We start from the raw sequence: 22,503 nt of genomic DNA, 5'->3' as shown, positions 1-22,503 counted from the left end.
GGTATCAGAAAGGAACTTGTGATTATATGTACTTCTGACTCTCTAAGAATTAGCTTCATCTGCTTCAAATGCATTTGTGATGAGTTTGACTTTATAAACATTGGGATGACTTGTAAATCATGTTGCTATTAAAGAGATCATTGATATTTGAAAAAAAAATGTGTGATTGAAAATAATTTTCCCTGTCAGAAAGAGAGTGTATGTTTTTGCCTCAAAGGTATGATTTTCATTAGGTGATAATGGATTACAGTTTCTGCTTTTGTCCAAGGGAAGAATGGCCTCTGTATCATTTTGAAATGTACTTTTTTTTTCATGTTTGCACACAATCATTTTTCCTTTTTTTTGCATCTTGTATTTAGAAATCTCTTGATAATTAAGGGGACTGCTGGAGTGCATTGTATGATCAATTCATTACTCCCAGTACACTCAGATGTTTACTCCTTCACAAATTGAATATGATGTGCTCATGTTTCCAAATAGGGCATCATTCGAACTGGCAGACGACAGTTTGAAGTTGCATTCATTTTTCATCAACTTATGCTCACTGAAGTTTATCAAGCTCATTTTTCCAATGCATATTTCAGAATTGTGATGAGTAGGCATATATTACGATTTGTTTTTTTCTTTTTTGAAGGGGCAGGGTTTTGTTCTGAGATATTGCCCCTGCAAAAGTGGTTTCGACTTTGCCAGCTTTTAGCTTATTTTTTATCTATTTGTTTGTATTTGTTTGTTTGCTTGAACTTTCAATATGTCAGTCTCTTAGCAACTTTACGCAAACTGTAATGAATGGATTCTGACAAAATTCAGGGAAAGGGTGCATTTAGGGAAGTCACAACTGGGTTACAGAAAAAACCACAATAGAAAACCCAGACTGATTAACTTTTAGCAGCAATTTAATTCATCATCTGGATTCAGGGATTTTTAAAAGGGTTTGTCATTATAAGACAGTGTATAGTCATAGAAAATATATGTATGGAGGGCAGACTACATTAAACTACTGTGTCATTGTGGAATGCACAACATTATGAAAACAGGCAACTAAACAACCTCATGGAGAAACAAGTTTGAATGCAGTTGAAAGCAAACAAGAAGGAACTCGCACATCTCTTTAAAAAAGAGCCAACAATTACATGCATTGTGTCTGGTTGCATTGGCAAACTGTTTTCATTCTAAAAATCTGATTTACAAATCAATTCCAGAATTGAGTCACCTCATTGTCTTTCACAACAAATTACAATGGATGAATAATATTTTGGACTTATAAAGCGCCTTGGCTGGGGTCTGTATTATTCCTCTATTCAGTCAAGATTTTTGTGAAATGGTCAAGACCGCTTATAATGTCATGATAGTTGATAGTCATTTTAACAGCATTTTTCTTTCCACCTCCTTTTGTCTTTTAACAGGTTACAAGTAGTTGGATGCATGCCCCCACCAGTGTCATCAGCTGTAATTCTGACAAAGGCGGTCGGGGGAAATGAGGTAAATCATTGTGCAAGGAAAATAAAATCAAATATTTTCCTTCTTGTGGTGCTGTTCCTGTTGCCTTGCCAACAGTGCTAGTTTTCTCTTACTGTAAGAGTGAAAACTCTGCCATTGCAATATATATATATATATATATATATATATATGTATATATGTTTCTATTATCATTTTTTTCGTGCCAGTTTCAGTGAAATTGTGTTGTTTCTGATTATGTGGAAGAGAGTATCTTTGTTTGTGCATAATTCAGTATTTCCAAAGATATTCATGTCTCATCATTTCTAGATTGTTCAGGGTAGCATAAAATTTACGAGCATTTCCAAGTGGCGATCTTGCAAATTTCATTTGTAGAGGGAGTTAGATTGAAGAAAATTCACACCTCAAACTTCTCCCCTCTGATTAATATTCTCTTGCTTTCAATGATGACGATAGTTATGATGATGATTATTATTACTATATAAGTGTTTAATTACCATACTATTGTCATCATTATCATGTGATGCCGCAGTCATGTGTTGAAACCGAACCTCAAACCTATCCAATTTGCATGAATTGAAACAAGATTACCACCCTCGTGTTTTCTTGTGACTGAGTGTACAATTACTTTGTTAGAAATTAAAACAGATAACATAGTATGGAAAGCGCACAGGTAATGATAAAATACATCATGACGTTAGTAACATGAATACAATTTGAGAATAAAGTGATGAGGGAGCTTAGAGTTTTACGGGCTCTCCAAACTTGAGAAAGGTTACCTGTAATTGAAGATGGATCGGTGATAGCAACTGTAACTCATCTCTCCATGATTAAGCTTTGTGATATCATGAGGGTGCAGGGAAGTTATTCCCAAGCCCCCTCTGGAGTATGTGTGTGGTTTAGGAAGATGGGATGAACTCAAATCTATTAGCCATGCCTGGCCATTAAAAGTAGGATGCGCATCTGGTAAATACATTTTTCGCTGGCTAGATTCATCTTCCCCCCCCACTATGACACTTCGGCTATCACTTACCGTGGATGAAATTGGCCGGGAATTTTAATTCAGACATTCATGCGTAATATGAGCCAGTTTTGGAAATGAGACCAGAATGGGGGAATAGTACCAGTCTGAATACTCTCCCGTTATAGATAGTCAAGTTTTTTTATTTTTCGCTTCTTCTCCGGTATTCCATTGGTGAAGCTTGCTTCATGTTTCAATCTATAAAGTCCAGGCCATGAAATATGGACACGCTTGATGTCAGAGCATGTTTGCCGCTTTTGATGGTTGAAATATGCATGGGGGGACCTCGTCACGGTTGCTTGGGCACGTAGCAGCGACAAGAAGCGGGACTCTTCCGCCGTTCACGCTTGGTAGGTGCTAGATGTAGTTATACCGCTACTGCAGGCAGTGTGCTGCCACGACATGGCCCCGCCAGAGCCCCGCTCATCAATCAGACGCAAAATGTTCCCTCAGAGAGAGAGAGGAAAGTTTAGCAAGGAGGGGGAAATGGAGACAGGGCACGGAATTGTTGGGGGGGGGGGAGAGGAGGAAGAGAAAGAGAGAGATAGAGAAGGAGGGGGAATATAAAGAGAGGTAGATAGATTATATATATCGGAGAGAGGGAAAGAGAGAGAGAAGGATGATGTGGAATATATAGATAGGTAGATAAATATGGCAAGAGGGAGAAAGAGAGAGAAAGGACGAAGGGGTAGTTGCAGGAAAAGAGGGGGAGAGAAATCTTAGCACATACTGTCATGTGTCTTCTGAGTTGCACTACAGCCTAAGCTGCACATACATGTATATATCAATGCACTGTCCCACTCAAAGAGATAGCGTGGGATGTTCTCTACCAAGAGTTCATCGGCTCCGTATACGTCAACAGCGCAAACGTCCTTCTGTCTTTTCCAGTGGCTTCGCATCCTAGAGTGTTGAAAAGACATTAAGGTGACATAGAATACTGTCTCATTTCTCGAGATAACTATTCGTAAACAGTTTTTAAGGGATATGTTTGCAAACGATATGGAAGCAACAGGGCATTGATACTATTTGCATGTGTGATGCAATGATTGAGACTGGTTAGCGAAAAATGTACACTGTATTAGGCTAATGCTACTGGCTTATCACATAATTAATCAAAAATATACAAAGATTTACTTTAGGGAAAGCTCGAAGTTTTCACACATACAGATGAATCCGTTATTTGCCTGTAGAGAAAATATCAAACACGTTTTAGAAGTCTATTTTAGTCAGATGAGAAGTATAAAAGCTAAAGGGTGGTATTCATTTGTCAAACAAATGTTAGAGGGCATATAAAGTTCAAAGGTATTGAACAGGGTACAAAGACTAAAGACAAGGATAATGATGAGATATGAAAAATTCAAACTTCATTGGAAATGGAAAAACAAAAGTAGAGAGCTGGCGACAAAAGAGAGTCAAAAGTAAGAAAGATTCGGAGGAAAGAGAAGAAAAGGACTAGAGAGAATGAGAGAAAAAATATGAAAAGAGAAAGAGAGAAGAAGAAAAAAGGAAATGAAGGGAGAAAGAGAGGGAGAGAGAGAAAGCCATAAAATGTGAGCGAGTGAAGTTGGCTCTTTTTCTGTGCTTTCTTGAGCCGATCTTTTCCTGGGGTGTTTTTTGACGCCTCCCGCGATCACCCAGCCATGAAGATATATCTAGATTCATTGTCCAATGACCGCAAGCAGTGTGGCAGGGTAAAAAACAAAAATGGAAACAAAAAAAAAAAGAAAAGAGGAAGGGAAGAAAATGAAAGGAAGAAATTTATGATATGATAAAAGTCAGCCATTTGGATACGAGCATTTCACACCTTTTGATACTTGAGAGTCATCCCTAATTGTGCGCACTTCAGAGGCTGGCTTCAACCACCGTAGGGACTTAAAGAGCTTTCAAAAACTAAGACATCAGTTGGACAGTTGCTCTTCTCCAAATTGCAATTTGTTTGTCTATCTAATTTTTTGATATGTACTGAGATATATTCTGGTGGCTTTTTGGAGTGCTGATATCTTGAGTGCTTTCGTTTCTCCCACATCTAGGATGTCTATGTTGTTACACCCACACACTGCTAGCGCCCAGACTCCTACTTTCAAATGAATGATTGTGTAGTTTCAAAGAAGACTTGCAACGAGACTAAACTCTACAAGTGAGACGCACAAAGACACAAAGAGGTTTTTATCGTCTGGTTTTTGAGTGGTTGTAGAGTGAGGGTTCTTGGGCACTTTACGGTGACAGAGAACTGTGGTTGTTCACTTTTGAGCGCCGTTGGTGGCTGTTAGTTGGCGTTCGCTCTGGCATTTTAGAGTACCTGTCATCTCCATATTTTATCTTGACATGAATTTTCCATGGAGCCATGCTTTCATCCCGGGTTCAAGTGATTTTCGGGAGTGTTTCCACACTCATTGTCATTGATCACCCCAAGCAGGTTGAGGGGTTGCCCGCTGTGTGTATACCCCACACCCCTGAACGGGGGAAAGCTCTTGCGGATTGTGCTACTAAATTGACGAAAATATCTATAATTTAAAGGTCAAACTATCATAAAGTATTTACCAAAATTTCCTGAGATTGGTTGAGAGGTGTGCTATGATTTTTTTTTCTTTTTTTCCCTTTGTGTGTGTGTGTGTGTCTGTCTGTGTGTGTGTGTGTGTGCCAAATTCTTCCAACAATGTCAATTGTGCATGGCGTCAATGACAAAGCCCCGTCACTTACTGCACTCTGCGTCCATACATTACAAATGATGCATGCAATGATATAATAATGAAAGTGCAATTACGGAAAGATGGTGGCGGGACCCCTCTAGAAGTTGCAAAGCACCATGTAATTACATATAGTGAGTACAGCCATGCAACATTTATGGTGTGAAGGACGCTTTGTGTCATCCTACATTGTCACTTATTGTAAAATGTTTTGTGTTTTATGTTTCCTCGTCAAGGACATTAAACTCCTGTCTAGTCCTTGTAACCACACCACCCCCGCCCCCACCATAAACACAAATACATAAAGAGAAATGATACTGAAGGGGTCCATTTTCTCAGATAATTGTGTTAATGGAAGAAATTAGGGAGCATGTGCTGTGAAGGTTAAGGTTATGAAAATGTCAACGGAAGTATTATTTAAATGGGAGTCCCTCATATACATAGATGGCAGCTGTAGAGGATATTAATTGCCTTCAACAAGTGTTAGCAGAACCTACTACAAACTGTAAAAGTTAATTTTTTCGTGCGAGTAATTTTTTGTGCTTGGCGGGTAAGATGAGTTTTACATGTTTTTAATCCCACGGAATCAAGACATAAACTACTGGAACGTTACTTTCGCGCTAGTTTCTGGTTGCGCGAAATGTGCAAAAACTTCAACACCGCGAAAATTTCCACTTTTACAGTAAACTGTATCCCGTACCGAGTGTGGTGAAACATTCACTGCCTTTATTATGTAAGGCCTTTTTTAGAACCATAGACAGCTTTTTGTTGTAAAGGAAAAGTCTGTTTATATCTTTAAACTTCCACCTATAATTATCAAGTTTGATATTCTTCTTTTATTATTTTTTACTTTTCTCTTTCTGCCAAAATATGTAACTGTAATCAAATATCACAGTATGAAGCAGACTGCAAAAAGTAGATAATAAAAGCCCCTAAAATGCTAGTGTGACATAATTTGCAATAACCATGATAAATAGCTGTATATTCATACACCCCATGTACATTTTCTGTATTTGCATGTGTGTATGTATTTATATATATCATATAAACCTTCCTCTGTTCATCTACCTGTCTAATGTGCACTGAGTATATGAACAAATCTCTAGATAGAGAAAGAGAGAGAGAGAGAGAGAGAGAGAGAGGAAAAGAGAGAAAGAAAGAGATTAGGCAGTCAAATTGAGGTTTCTGATTGGTCAAATCTTTTCTGATAACTTGAAATTGTTAAGACTGTAATCAGATCTGTTGATGGTCACATTTCAGGACTCCCTCCTTTTTTTTTTAAGGACGAATATCCCTGCCTCCATACATGCTTTAAATGAGTATAAAATTACAATTGTTGCTTTCCCTTTAACCCAATACATCTAAGATTCTGAAATTGTCATCGAGTGAAGGCATGGCCAACATGTTCCTGGGTGCAATGAGCTGCTTTTGTTCTGTGCGGCTGTCCATTATACTACTTGCTCTTCTATTGAGTTTCGTATTAAACCAGTAGTGTGAAATGTGATCTGAACATCAACCCTGCCATCATTGTGTCTAAATGGAATGCATTTTGGATGTGGGGTCATGAGTCCCAGGGTGCCGTGTATGGAATGTGGATGTTCGGCATTTATAAGATTGGAGAAACTTGTGCTAATGGATGCTACATTTCTGTGTTTTTCTGTCGTAGCTATTATTTACGTTTTAGGGGCATATGCTTAACCCGTTGAAGATGGACTGATTTCCTTATAGCACGCATTTCCCATTTACCCCAGCCCAAGAATACTTGGAACTAGTCTTCACGGGTTAAGCTTTAAAAGCAGGTTGGATTTTATTCATCTTTTTCCTCTGACCCCCTTCCCCCCCCCCCCCCCCCCCCCCCCTGCCACTACAGCAGGTGTTTGATAGGATACAGGCTACAGGAACATGTACATTATACTTGGTGTGGAAATTTTTTTATTTCTGTCATTCATTATTGCATCTCCTCTATTTCTTTCAGGCTGCAGCCATTTTCAACTCTGCATTTGGGAGCTTTCTGGTAAGAACTGCCATTATCTTGCAAAATATCAATATAAGCTATGTGATGTAGAAACTTTCTAGCAAGGAGGGAGAGCAAGAAATACAACACAAATAATAATTTTTGATATATGTCCCATGATGCTATTCATGTATGCAATACCAAAAAAAGTTTCATTTTTGTTCACTTGTTGCATCACATTAATACACATACATGTATAACGAAGAAAAGGAAACGTAAGGGAAGATTTGAAAAACCTGCCTATAAATGACCTCATACTAATTGGAACAATGCCAGCAAAAAGGAAAAAAAAGAGTATTGAACACCATCTATAGATTCAGAAGTAGAGCAACAGCTTTAAAGTGTCTAAATTAGGTATGTTGGCCAAATTTTCTGTGTCTGTTAAAGGAAACAGAATGACACAGGTATGTGAAGTGGACTTGTAGCCAATCACTTGATGCAGTTGGGTAATGAACAGAACTTGGTCTACAGAAGTTGGATGCCTTCTCTCTCTCTCTCGCTCTGAGAGATCTTGGAAGTGGGAGAGTGAGTTTAGCTCTTCCAGAACTCATCTTCAGGCCCGTAGCCTTGGTAGTAAATGACAACTTGGGAGTTAACGGTCGAGGCAATGCATATTCACAATTTGCCTATTCACTGTGTGGTGTTCCCCCCCCCCTTTCCCCCTTATTGGCTGCCATGGTAAATCTTGCTTCTTCCTTTACTAGGCATCTTTCTTAACCTTCATCTCTCCCCCCCAAACTCTGCCCGCATCTTCAGGTTTTTCACTCTTGTCCCGATCTGTTTTTGATCTTTCTCTCGCGGAGTTCCTCATTTTTCTCCTCGGTGACCCTGTGGGATCATCCCGCATCCATATTTGATGCCCCCCTTCATCTATCTTGCATGCGCTAAGGGTGCTCGAGTGGCAGCCATGTCACTGTAGCTTCATTACATGCCGATAAGCACACGGTTAAACACCGGACGGTGTCACTGCCATTGTCGGAACCCTTGTACTTTATGCAGATTTGCTTCTTACTCTCCCCCTCTCTCTCTTCTTGCGCCCTTGCTCCTTTTTCTGTCTGTAGGTTTACTTTTCTTATCCGTCGTTTTAAACTCCAAGCTTTGCGTTTGCTTTTCTTTTGAGTCATCATGCTGCGGTCTAATGCTCTTTTGTTTTTGCACCTTTGATTTCAATTGATTTCAAATTGATGATAACCTTTTCTCCATTTGTATGTAGTATGAACCTTTTTCTCCCCATCATTTCCTTTTCAGTACAGCTTGTTGTGATTCATTATGTATTGCAGTTCAAGTCATCCCATTTGTTTTATGCTTGTATATGGCACATCCACTGAGCATATTTTATATCAAGAGTTTGTAAGTTCTTTATCCCTCGTCTCTTTTTTTTTTCTTTGCAGGGCATTGTAGTAACTCCGGTTCTGCTCCTTTTATTTGTGAGTATTTCGTCCAATCTTGGGAGATTGTAGAATTCTTCTGTGTGGTATTGGGGTGTTGGCAACATGCATGTGCCGTGCAGTCATGGGGTACGGCTAGCTGTATCACCTATGTTCATAGCGTGTGCTCTAATACTTTCTCTCACTTTGAGATTACCTTGAGTCAGTCTTTACCAGCTTTACTGGCTTATTTCCAGGATTAACAAAACCTTTTTCATTTTTCATTTTTCATCGTAGAAAAGTAAAGTTGTGCCATATATACTTTTCACACTTAACATCTAACATTAGCTTCAACAAATAACCAAATCTTCCCCCTTCCTATCACCATAGAAACACAATGACACAATGACAAGTTGAACAAGAAAATGGTGTATGTGGTAAGATCTTTCCCCTTCCCTTTTAGTAGGAAACCAGCATTTTCACGTGCATTTCCCTGTAACTGCTTTTATCACAAATATTAACATATAAGATGTCATAATTGTATAATGTAAGTTATAAAAAAATGTCGATAATAATTATGGAAGAATTACAGAGCAACAGGATGTATTAAACGCAAGGCTCAACATTAGTCCTGGCCCAGGGCCACTGCCACCAGAAATGGTTGTTGAGCCATCACTTTTTTTGTAAAAGAAATGATTTGTTCTTGTGGCTCAATTGGGTCATCAAAAATATGTGAATATGTACATCTAGAATAGGGTAGAATGCCAGAGTTGCCAGTTGCCAGTTGCCCTTATTTATACAATAGTCTTCATGGCAAAACTCCCAAAAGACCAAATTCAGCCAAAGAATTTATTATCACAGCCCAATTTCGTGGCCAGATTTTATCTATCCAATAATAGGACCAGGTACAGCCCTATGTTGAGTATTTATTCTATGACCCCGTTTACAGTGCTGGGCTGGGCTGAGCCCGGCCTCAATTGCGGTACTCGGCCCCGCAATTCTGTCCGTTAACAGTGGAGGGCTCGGCCCGGGCTTTTAATTCAACCTTTCAATGTTTTGTCGTAGTGGCGCTCTGCTTGTAAACAAACTATCATTTCTGGGAGCGCGCCGGTCACAATTTAGTACCGCATTTGCCCAGTTTGCATTTACAGTGAGAAAAGGCCGGGCCGAGCCCGGGCCAAGCCGCGGCCGAGACTACCTCCAGAGCTTGGCCAAATGCTCAGCCGATTTTGGTACCACATTTGGCCTTTTGCGCATTTACAGTGAAATGAAGGCCGGGCTCGGCCACGGCCGAGCCCAGCCCTTTCACTCACTGTAAACGGGGTTCTTGACTATGTGGTGACATAGAAAATCATGTTTATGTGTCAGTTCAATATTGAATTTGTTAGACTCAGTGAACTTAGTCACAGTATGTCTTAATTGAAGCCCTGATCATGCCTACCAATTTTCACATAATTAGATGTCAAACCTGTCTGTAGCGGCCACCCAAGTGAGATGAAAAAAAAAGGCTTTTGTAGACAGGTGACCGCTCTAGACAGGATCGTTAATATGGCTTTCCTCTTGGGTAGAATTGTTTTCAGTAGCCGTGCGCAACTATGCATACTTTACTCCTCGATAACTTCCAGAAATTTTAACATGTGGTCTCACTACAGACAAAACTACGCATAGTTTCAGTGATAGGAAACTACTACCCATACTTTCGATCTCTTGCAAGAAAAAATGCAAATGCCCGACAGCGTACCAAAAAAAATGCACAATGAGCGTAAATGAATGAAGGATCTTTTATGGTGTCTCAAACTTCTCGAAGTTTCAGCCGCAAAACTAAGCATGTTTTGCAAGAAGTGAGAAACTCCCCAAGAGCATGCGGGAAGTTTTGCTGGTTAAATCTTTTGAAGTTTGCTGACACACTGCCCAAACTACACGAACCAAAATACTGGGTAGTCACTACCTGGTGACTGTATGTGACGGGTACATTTGTAGTTGCTAAGTGCAAGTTTGACTGTAATTATGTTTTATGATTACTTTGATGTTTTGTTAAATTATTTCATTTTTATATACAAGTATATATATATATATATATATATATATATATATATATTTGCTTTTGGGGGGCTACCAAATTATATTGTTGGCCACCAGATACTGAAATTTGATGATTTAAGAGATTGTTTGTTTCAAGCCTTGTTATATGGATTAGTCAAATACTAAGCAGCAATTGGATAATTATGATCTCATGGTAGTGGACTATTTGTGACCTTTTCCAGTTGGTGGCCAACAATGTCATATGCTGGAATGAGGATAGTAAAGTGCAATTGATACAATAGAGCCTCTTATTCTATGTAGTGCTAAGAACTGGGGCATAATTCTGCAACATGTAGGGGAATGGTATTTGGGGTAGCAGCTCATTATAAAATTGGTATGAACCATGCATACATGATACCTGCATAAGTCCGTACTGTGGTTTGATGGTGATTCTGTGAAAAAGACTACCATCGAAAATAAAACTTGATGGCCTGCATTGGTTTTTGAAGTACACTGACTATTCAAAATTCAATAATTTTTTTTTTTTTTCACATAGTGCAGCAGTTTCAATACCATTTAATACTTTCAGTGAGTTTGAAACATGCAACTGCCTGGAAACCAAATGGGTGACAGAGTTTCTTGGTTCTCATACAGTGGGTGCATGTTCTGGCAAAGTCACCAGGACCAACGAAAATTCTTCACTCTCGGCCGAGAGTGCATGCTGCAATCGACGGCGATGCCGCGTCGTTGGAGCTGTTTTGCCCCAATTGTCGTCAGGGGATGTTGCCGCACAGTGGGGAGAGCCTAGATGGTGTATTTCCTGACGATCCTGGTCGCGTTGTCAGCGACAAGAATGTGGGATTATTATTTGCCACATTTTGTTTGTGAAATTCAGCATAGAAGGAAACAAACAAATATGTGAAACTCATCCCCTTCCATTCATAGTGCACTCCATGGCATTCTTCCCCCTCCGCAAATTCCACAGCACAACATTGGATCATTATGTGTACTGTCACAAAACTATTCAGGAAGAGGGTTCTTAATGGACAGGCCAACAACTCACATACAAATGTAGCAACGTTTCCACCTTCTACGACATTGTACAATGTGCAGTTTATTTCACAGTGTTTTTATTTTTCGCAAATCTCACAAGTCATCCAGCATTCTTGAAATTGACAAGTCACGAAAATATTGCCTCCCAAGTGGGTAGAATATTGTGTCTAAAGGTGGAAAATTGCCAATTTTTCTCTTGGTGGTTGATAACATTGCTTTCTCATGACATCGATGTGGTTATTGATCGCGAATTCCACCACTTGCGAAATTGTCTGCCACAAGTCCTAATTTGGAAAATATGTGGCGAATGCACTTCCTTTTGAGGGCGACATGGATTGGAAAGAATACTGAAGCAAGAGACACTGATCAGTAGAAATTTGGCAGGACTAAGATGCTTGTGTACAATTTGGTACTTTGGAACTCTTTTTTTTTGTGTGTACAGTCGACTACTTTATCAATTTCTCATTACAAACATTTTCAGGAGGAAGTACCGGTAATTCTCAAATCCTTGGAGTTACTTAACATACTTAAGACAGCACAGCAGTGTACATCATAACATACAAAGTATATACCAGCAGCACAGAGTCGATCATATGTGTGCTCACAAATCATAGTGATGTGGAGAGCTACTCCATGTATGTCCTGTATGTACTCATTGCATTGTGGTCATATCACACTCTCGACAGTATTAAAAGCAAACAAACAAATGAATCGAATATATAACAATTGTCTTGGTGAGTCCATAGACTTTGATGTGTAGAGTCTCAGTGCTTTTTTTTTTCATTATTTTGTGTGTATGTGTCACTGTTTACTATTTGCTGCCTCAAGTGTCCCATAGTAATATTAAAAAAACTTTTTAAACCTTACCATGGTTGGAATTTTTGTGTGTGTGTGTGCATTATATTTTTGCAATTGGACTTTACAAAAGTAACTTTTGTATTCAAAGTGAGATTGACTTGATAGATTGCTTGTTTATCTCTCCAACAAAATTGTGTCCAAGTGATTTTGGACAAAAGAAATTCCTCTTTGAACCAGACAAGTTATGGATGAGAAAAACATTTGTCCATAGTCGCAGTGTCTCAAAGCTTTCAAGTTCCATTTATTCAATAGGCCGTCATACTGTTACATTTGTCGTATGTTTTACATCAAAGCATTATTTCAAAACAACAGTCCCAGTTCGTTGTGTACATCAGACACATTTATGAACCAGAATCATGTCTCAGTTACTTGTGTTCAGAGGTCCAAAGGTACAATTAACTCCCCATCAATGACAAATTAAGGACTTTGTTCATGTCATTAACCTTTGTATACATAAACAATTATAAAAAAAAAAAAAGGAATTGACTGTATAAAGTTCTTTTAGTATGATTGTTTGATTTTGGACCATTGTTTGAATAAGAATATGCCTAGTGCATACCAAGAAGACAAGAAGAACGTGAAGAATTGGATGCAATAAAAGAGACATTATTATACAACGGGGTATAGATTAACCCGCTGTGTGCCACATAAGCCACCTGTGTCCATAGGTTTGCACATAAAATGTGTGTACATTTGACTCATTGGTGCAGAAAGGGATAATAGTTTGTGGTGTGCTATTATTGTAGTCCTAACCCCCCCCCCCAAAAAAAAAAAAAAAAAATATATATATATATATATTTGATAGATTTGATAGATACTTTATTTTCTGCAAATCAATATACATTGTACATAAACTGAATAATCGTGAACATGGGAAATATACAAAGTATATTTGAAACAGAGTCGTTTGACTTGCATATTAAAACAATGATATAAAAGGAAATTAATGATATTACAGTATGCATGTCTATGCAGCTGGGATTACAATAACAATATTATATTTAGGAAATGATAATGCAGAGGGCCGCCATTGTAAGCATTGCTTGAAAAGATGGCCGGCCCGATATATATATATATATATATATCTTTCTTGATTAAGCTCTGAAAAGACATCTAAACAGACACTCTGGAGATAATTCTTGTGGAAAGGCCTAGAAAGTTTGTTGTCCAGTTTGTTTGGTTGTTTGTTTATTTGTTTGTTTGTTTGTTTGTTTTTTGGTTGTTGTTGTTGTTTTTTTTGGGGGGGGGGAACAAGGGATGGAGGGCTATAAGGAGAGGGATTGGGGAAGGGGCTGTATGGATGGGGGTGAATTCAGTGCTGGTTTTATGAACCTGGAAGGCATCTTCCAACTGAGTGCAAAGGGGCGTGTCCATCTCACATCTACCCTCTTAACCATGCAGGAACCAAGCTTCCAGCAACGCGCAACAAAATCTACCGGTGTCCATGCCCAAACTCACATCATTTAACACTGGTAGTAGCAAATTCGTCATTGTCATACGAACACAAGATCATTCTGTTAAATTTGTTCCAGAAAAAGGGTAGCATTGTTATTTCTTCCATCTGGAGACTTCTTCAGATGTTCCTAGCCACAAGTGCCTTGTGATGACTTGTTCATGTACCAGCTCCTTTTACATGTAGCTCTGGTAAATAGTTATAGTGTGAGCACTTATGTCGTTTCTAACTCTGGCAAGTCTTGAGCAAACTGTGGACAAACTTTCTGCTTTCTGTAGTTAAAGTTTGGTGCAGGAAATCAATCAGTCGTGGATCTGTGACGTTTTTTCTAACCTTTGTTTCCCCAATACACCCCCTCAAAAAAAGAGAAAAAGAACAGATTAAATGGACTAAGAAAGCTGATGTTTATTTCTATACAAAAACCAAGTACTGTGTAGAATATGGAGAAATTGAAATTGTTCATACTCCCTAAATTCTCTTAATTTTTATCATTTGACCAATTTGCATATATAGGGTTTTAGAATTCTTGCAGTTTGCCATATTTTTACCAATATGAACATGAAAAGAACCAACCACCTCAGAGTAAAATGAAGAGCATGGGTTGCTGCTCTAATCACAGTTGCATTGTTTGAAACAACAGAAAACAAAACAACTACAAACACCTGCAGGACTGAATAAAAGCAAGAGAGCATTTGCATGTTTTCTTTTCCTTTTGTGATTTTGTATTGCAGGCTTTCGGGGGGGGGGGGGGAGGGAGGTGGGAATCGTTGGTTAAACTCTGTTTTCATAGAGGTTATTTTCCCTAGTCTCTGAGCGCTGTCACCCTCCAAATCTCGGCAGTGCTCCCGGTGGCCAAGCGTGCTGAGTTATACATAGCATCATCAAAGTTACATGCCGAATTCATCAAAGTTGCACGGGGTTGAGTGTGAAGCCGCGCTTCGGAAAATTCTGTCACTCAGCCGAGCTGCTGCATTGCTCTCAGTCGAGTCGAGAAAGGATTCAGTGCTGGGGCAAACGATACCCAGATCCATGGATGTCTTCTCTTTTTTTTCCCCCTCCCTTCCCCCCCCCCCCCCTCTTTTTTGGATTGTTGTTGTAGGATCATTATTTCCTCCAGCCGTGAGCAAAATGTGGGGAAGAATGAAAGAGAGCGATAATGGTGAGACTTATCAATCATTTATGAGGGTTAATAACTCGGCTGAATTTTTCATGGAAAAATATGTAGGTATCTGTGGCAGGACACTGATTTCTTGATCTTGGTGTGTGCATAATTCAGGGCTGTCAGAATCAATCTTGATAGCGTGTGCCGGGAACATTATTTTGCCTCAGATGTCAAGTTTATCAATACTACAAGAATGCCAAGATCCCCCCCTCCCCATCTCACTACCCCTGCCCCTACTTAAAAGAAATCAAATAAACAAGCAGAAAAACAAACAAACAAATAAACAACCAATCCCCACGTCATTCCCATATTGTTGTTCATGCAAAACGGTAACCAGCTAAGTAAAGTTTCTTCCAGTGCGATGGTTGGGCATTAATCTTGTTTAATAGCTATTGCGGATCATTTTGTTTGAGATGATGGCGTGGCCATGAAAATTTTACTTCAATGCCGAAAGATTGATGGCTGCGTATTGGTGTGAGCACTTTTGAGGAGGGTCTGCTACCTCGTTATTTCCTTCCGACTCATCAGCCAGCCATCAGCGAAGGGGCAAGACATTGGGATATCTGCTGCTGAAACTAGATACCTAAAGTGGGTTCACCTGTGTAAGGAAATGATGTAGACATGGAATATTCCTTATATTCTTATTCCTTACATTCATTCAGAGGAAGGGACTTACTATTTTCTCTATATTTGAACGATTTCATTATGGACGATTCTGTGTTCAGTTCCGGCATGTGCACTCCATGTCTTTACATTTTTTTTTTTCTGTCAGAGTAAGGGTACAACCAATTTCCGTAGATTAGTTTTTAATGCTTTTATGGGAATGAGCTTGTCAAAACCATTGAAAACAGTATTATAATACTGTTGTCACTGTAGATTTGGAGAGGCTAGCTATGTGAAAATGATTGGAAATAAAGTTCTGAAAGTTAGCTAGCGCTCTTCTTTTTTTTTTCCAGCTATGTAGGTCAGGAAATAATTGACATTACTAGAGCATTGTATTTCACACTTTTGTAGCTTTGTGATGTCATATGGATAATTGAGAGGTACCAGGGATTTTAGGAATTTAGAAAGTGCACATGTTTGTCGGGGGGGGGGGGGGGGGTGGTAGACTGGTAGGAGGAGGGGGACAGGAAGGGGGACGGGTAGAAGGGGAGGGGTAGGAGTTGAAGAGGAAGGGAGAAAGAGGGTAGTGTCATTTGATTGGTTGAATTGATTAAAACTTAAATGCCAGTCATTGATATTTGCATTGTGCAAGAAACGTGTGTGCTAGCCAGCTATGGCATAAGACACATGACGTGACCCATGGACCCAAGCCATAATGATTTATTAGTGGACCATTGTCAGGTGTCCAGATATTATCTTGGGGTATCGCCATGGAGCGTTAATTCAACCAAAGGGTTGGAGAGCTCTTGAATGATGATTTTTATGTTGTATGTTAGGCTGGATTGCCAACATCTCAGATTGCATTATATCCGACCCCCCCCCCCCCCCCTTCCCCCCTCCCCCTTGTTTCGTAATATATAATGAAGGTATTCATCAAAAGCTTTTTTCATGCATTTATGCCTCGGAGAAGAATTTAATTTCTCGTAAAACTCTCAAAGAATATTTTGTTTTGCATAAAACATTGTAATTCTGTAAGAAAAGAAGAGTTGTAGCCAAATGAAACCATATTCCTAGCGGTCATGAAAATCCCGACGTGTGACCTGATTATTCACGATTGAGTGATGCACATGAAACTATCGATCACGTGGGAGTCAAACCAGCAATGTGTGAATGACCCATATTTCTCTACCTACCACAGTCTGGAAATATTTGTTTTTGCTGTACATTGGTCATTGAAATTCAGCAAGTTACCCCTTGATTCCGTTTGCAAAATGGTAAACTTATTGGCCAACCACAGAAGTGTACAGCATTATATATTCACAACATGTGATGTGTTTCCTGACATTGCCACTGCCTCCTAGAGGCGATGTAATTCGCCCCTACGAGCACTACGTGTGTATCAGTTCATGAAATTGAGTCGTCGATTGAGAAGCTACTACCTTGAGAGCCGAGCCGCGGCCATGATTGGATTGCGACCTGCCGAGCTGCGCGCGTGTAAAACATGCAATCAATTAAATTGTATCTGTGTTGGCGGCATGCGGGTCGCATGACGAATAAATACCGTGCAGGATTAGGCGGTGATGATTTCAATTCGAAAAAGTAGCGACATGCATGTACCTCTGTCACGTTATCATGCCAACCCTCTGCTTTGAATGTCATTGTGAGTGAGGTTCATGATGCATATACTAGCCCTAAAGAGCGAGTATCCATCTATTTAATGTAGAAAGTTTCCATTAATTGCCAACATGAATTTGTCGATTTAGGCATTTACGATCATGCTTGACCTGGTTATGAAAGTGTGTCAATTTTTATCAATTAACGAAATCATCTGGACGCCAATTTCCAATGTTCTGTCCTTTTGAGTTACGTGTTTGATTTTGTGCCTCATAAACTCACGGACGGCCAGTCTTCCCCTGGGCATGTGTGATATAATCAGAGTAATTAATGCAGAATCTATAGAGTTTTAATCATGATAACAGCTTTATGCCAGCAAAGTGCCATAAATGCAAACCATGAGTGGCAATGCACATGAGTTTTGTTTGTTTATGCCATTGCGTTTCAAAGAGTGCCCCAGTAATGACCCTGATGGTCATCAGGTTGATGATAGTAATGGTAAAAGTAGAAGTAACAACAGCATCAGGAGCTGTAGTAGTGGAGATTGCAGCAGCAGTCATTATAATGACTAATGGTATTCTTTTTAAAATTCAGTTCTTTGATGGTTTACAAGAAACTGTTTAGCTTTTTGTGTTTAACATAATTGACGCTGTTCATTCTCCTTTCCGTGTTTGAGTATATCTCTGAAAAATAAACGATGTGACTTTGATGCATCATAAAATTTCATCTAACTTTTAATAATCAAAATTTTCCTCAGTTTGTATTTTAGTGCATTCTAGATTGTACTTGTAGCAGACTGCTGGTGGCTCTCACCCTGAAAAACTGCAACAGACTTACATAGATCATTACCTTTCTGTCATGCAAATACATAATCATATTCACCTATTAAACGGCTGGTATATTATTGGTTGAGGTGAGAATTCATCTTTTAACTTTTTATGACATATTTAGAAGCCAATTTATGATATGCTATGAAGCCTCTAATTCTGAGAGGAATTTAAAGTTTATTTGATGAAAATCGGTTTTGAAATGGCTGAGATATCCAAAAACAAAGTAAAACAAAGCGATCCTAGTATAAGGTGGGTCCCACCTTTTATTACGATTGCCTTGTTTTGGATATCTTAGCCATTTCAAAACCAATTTTCATCAAATAAACTTTGAATTCCTCTTGAAATTATACGCTCTTTCATATTTCATAAGATGTTTCTCATCTCAAAAAATCAGTATAACAACAGACACAGGATACATCAAATCCCATCTCAACCAAAACTGTACCATCCCTTTAAATTAAAAGGTATTCCACATGCTCACAGTGGACATTGAAGCTCATTATATGCAGTAAACACACTCACTGACATACAAACTCACATACACTTTACATTGTTACAGTACCCAAAATTCAAAGCACCCATGCTTCAAGCTCCCTTCCTCCACTCCAGTAAACAGGGTCCCATTTCATAAAACTTGTTATCAGTAACAACTGCCATATTTCTGTGACAAATTTGCTCTTAGCCAATCAGATGCAAGGATTTTAGTAGCTTATAACAACTATTGTAATTTGTTATTGATAACAAGTTTTATGAAACGGGGCTCAGGTCATCACATTTTCTCATTTCCGCCCATCTTCAACACCTGCAGGAAAAGAAGCATTCAGAATATGATTTATCATGTTCATATGTTTGGAAAAGTGTTTTTTCATGACTTTGTTCAAATAGTTTGATGTACACGTACGTTATGCATTTGCATTTCCCCGTACTGTCAATTGTATGTTCATATAATTTGTATTTCATCTTATTTTTGTTGTGTGATTATTGTACATGAAATAATTTGTGTGATAGTGGAAGTAAGATTAGATTTGAATTAAATTAGAATTGCTTTATGACTATTTCATTTTGCTGGTGAATGACAAGGAGACTTTATCAAAGATATTTTGTTTACCATGTAGCAATTTCAGATAATCAGAATCACACTAGCATGATATGCATTCTTCAGGCAAGTGATCCATCAAAGTAGATATGACATTTGAAATGTAATGCTTCAAAAGCTGCAAAGTTTGAAAAGATAACTTTACTCATTGTTGGAATAGAAAGTTGTTGTTGGAATACAAAGTGACTTAAAATAAGCGCCAATACTTTAGGCGCCATATATTTCGCGAGTCTAAATTTTCGCGGAGCGGGAATTCCCGACGATTTCGCTAGTGGTTAAATTCGTGATCGTGGAGTCTTTTGCTGAATGGAGTAATGTACACGCGTGCGTCATATCCACATTGGGATCAGAGTCAATATTTTCGCGTGTCTTTAATTTCGCAAATAGCATGTGACTCGTGAAATTTGCGAAAATAAAAACCTTGCGAAATATTCAGCGTATACAGTATTTGATAATGTATATGTGTGTTTCTGTATGTATTGATTTGTCGTGACTTTCAAATTTCTCTTTGCAGATGGGGTCATCCTCGTCAGTTCCCTTTAGTTCCATTATATCACAGCTGTCTATGACTGTAGTGGTTCCGGTCATTGTAGGACAGGTAGGCCTCAAAAGCTGAAATCTTTCCTTAATCCATGTCTAAGACATCCTTTGTAATTTTGTGTTTGTAATATGTGCCGGAAGGTTTTGGCCGGATATTCTTTTATGATATTATTATTATCATCATTATTATTATTATTATTTATTCGGCATTTGCAAAACAATACAAGTGATAACAGAGAAACAGAATAAACAAACAAAACACAAGAAAACAAAGTGTCAGGCTTTCCCTGTTGAGCTTCCCGAAGGAGCCGGGTTGGAAAAAAGCAATCAAAATCACCATGACCCTTGGGCCTCTCCAACCAACTTAAGGAAACACATCAGGGAGTTGTTGAACATAAAAGAAAAGAAGTAATACAATTTTGAATTAAGCGTGTACACCAGATGGATTTTTTTCTTCATACAATCATATGATTATGTTCTTTTAATATTTCTACTAAAAGTGATGACAGGACAAGATTACCAGCTGCACTAGGACATTTTAACCCGTTGAGGACGAGTCCCGAGTATACTCGGGCAAGTGTCTGTGGGAAATGCGTGTTGTAGCAAAATCAAACCGTCCTCAATGGGTTAAGTAAGACCAGAGAAAATCATGAACACAAGGATGAGAGCTAGACAGTGCTTGTTAGAAACTAGTTACTTAGCCACTGTATGTTTGAGGCGAGATTGAATCTACATTATCTATCTATGATCTGTTTTTCAAGTTACATGGCTTTAGAAATAGGGTCTCTCTTTCTCGTGCGTTATGTAGATGGCTAGGAAAGAATTCTGGAGGAATGTGGATTTTTAGCAGAAAGCATTGATCGAGTGGATGTGTTTTTTCTGTCTCATTTGTTGCAGATTGCGAGGAGATACATAAAGGATTGGTTAGAGCGGACCAAGCCACCGTTTGGTCAGATAGGCAAAGCTGTCCTGCTGCTCATCATTTATTCCACCTTCTGTGATACGTTCTCCAACCCTTCCCTGCAGATAAACCATTACAGCCTTATAGCTATAGCCATCATAGGTAAGGAGATGTTACACATACTACCAAAGTAAACCCCCCCCCCCCCCCAAGAAAAAAAAAAGAAATTATGTAGCTCCTCCCGCGGTATTGTAGGCCTAGTAGAGATGTTACGCCGGTACACTGAACAAACACTTTCCACAGGCAACTTTATTTTGTTTTGTGAGTTTGATTTTTGTATTTCAAATTTGCTGTAGTGGAATTTGATGACAACAAATACGATTAGCTACAGGGAAGGAGAGAGGAAATCGTGTCAGATTGGGAGAGAAGAAACGGTCAGATCTTTGCTGAAAGCCAAACAGGTGGCTTTATATGAATTTGATTTGATTCTGTGTTTGATTGTATCCCCCGCAGGAAATTTTGATGATCTTAAACCTTTATATCTTTATCTGTTTGTTATATCATTTATCTCTGCATGAAATATTGTCCACTTGTATGAGAGAACTTGTTTCATTCGCATGGCTTTTCTGCTCTCACTGGCAAAGCCCAGGGAGTCATACTTGTCTTTAATGAGTGCATTGTCCATGGGGAAGCTGTCAATTGTAAGATTTACCGAAACCCAAAGAGCTGACGATGGTTCTTGTCCCTAGAAGGAAGATGCAGTGATTGGACCTGTCCCTCTATCTTCCCCTCTTCCTCCGTACAGTCCTTCTTCTTCAGATGTCACTCCTACTAGCGACGTTCCTTCTCTCCAGGATGGCACTCTTTGGCTTCACCCCGGCCGATACTGTGGCCATCATGTTCTGCTCAACCCATAAATCATTGACGCTGGGTAAGTGATTTTGCATCAAATGACCCAGTGCATTTTGCATGAGAGCTGCGCCGTCGTCTTCGAGCGGCGTGCTTTAATCCGGGCGCGGGCCCAGCACCAGCGGTGAATGATATTCCCCTGGTGGCGCTGTGTTGATAATGTGTCGCTGGCTCAATGTCGCACCCGTTAAAATTGCATTAATGGGAATAATATAGCGCGAGTTGAGCGATCTCTGTGAAGAAACGAGTGGCACGGCTCACTCGCGACATCTAGTGGCGAGGTTCCCACAAGGTTGTAAAGCTAAACCACCTTTTGTATTGATAAGCGGGGCAAATACGGAAGAATTCGGAAGCTGGATGCATTTCCCAAACTTTTCGTGTCTCTTTGAAAGCAAGCCATTTCACAGGTTTCTAGCACACATCATTATTCAAAGAAGTAAAAAGCAATTGCGTATTGATGTACCACTCTGGTCTAGAGTTAGAAATAGACCCCTTTTAATTGCATTTTGATAGTGCTCTCGGTTTTAAGTATTATTGCCTTTGCTTTGCATGATGGGAGATACTGTTCTTACAGAGGCTACTTAAAGGTGCCTTTACCACTCAGATTAATAAGGAAAAAAAAAGGGGGGAGAATAGAGATTTTGCTGTATTTCTCATTGCAATGTGTAAAGAAGATTGATCTCATAATTGACATGTACTCTCAATAAGAAGAAGAGGAGGTGACACTTTCATGAAATTTGGAAGTGTGCCAATAAAGGCTACAGATTAGGCATCATCTATTCACATGTTTGAGTTTTACATGTCGCTAAAAATCATAAGCTGCAATGTCCACGATTCTATCTGTGTATCAGTAGTTGTTTTTTTTTCTTCCTTTTTTTTGGTGTAAAACAAAGCTAATATTAGAACAAAGCAATTTTG

At 39.1% G+C, this 22,503-nt stretch overlaps 1 protein-coding gene across 1 annotated transcript in view; it reads left to right on the top strand.

Annotated features, from left to right (window-relative positions):
- Window positions 1-22,503, top strand: part of LOC139722230 (sodium/bile acid cotransporter 7-B-like) — a 64,718-nt gene that overhangs the window by 35,058 nt on the left and 7,157 nt on the right. The window contains exons 4-9 of the mRNA XM_071633541.1: window positions 1,404-1,479; window positions 7,139-7,177; window positions 8,569-8,604; window positions 19,750-19,833; window positions 20,673-20,838; window positions 21,482-21,607. Of these exons, the coding sequence (XP_071489642.1) occupies window positions 1,404-1,479; window positions 7,139-7,177; window positions 8,569-8,604; window positions 19,750-19,833; window positions 20,673-20,838; window positions 21,482-21,607 (527 nt within the window). The remainder of the gene's footprint in view (window positions 1-1,403; window positions 1,480-7,138; window positions 7,178-8,568; window positions 8,605-19,749; window positions 19,834-20,672; window positions 20,839-21,481; window positions 21,608-22,503) is intronic.

The sequence above is a fragment of the Diadema antillarum genome, unplaced genomic scaffold, assembly GCF_040938485.1.
Source record: "Diadema antillarum isolate AM-2024a unplaced genomic scaffold, OU_Dant_1.0 scf00000162, whole genome shotgun sequence".
Lineage (NCBI taxonomy): Eukaryota > Metazoa > Echinodermata > Echinoidea > Diadematoida > Diadematidae > Diadema > Diadema antillarum.
Note: the sequence above shows the minus strand (reverse complement) of the source record. Positions and strands in the feature narration are given on the sequence as shown.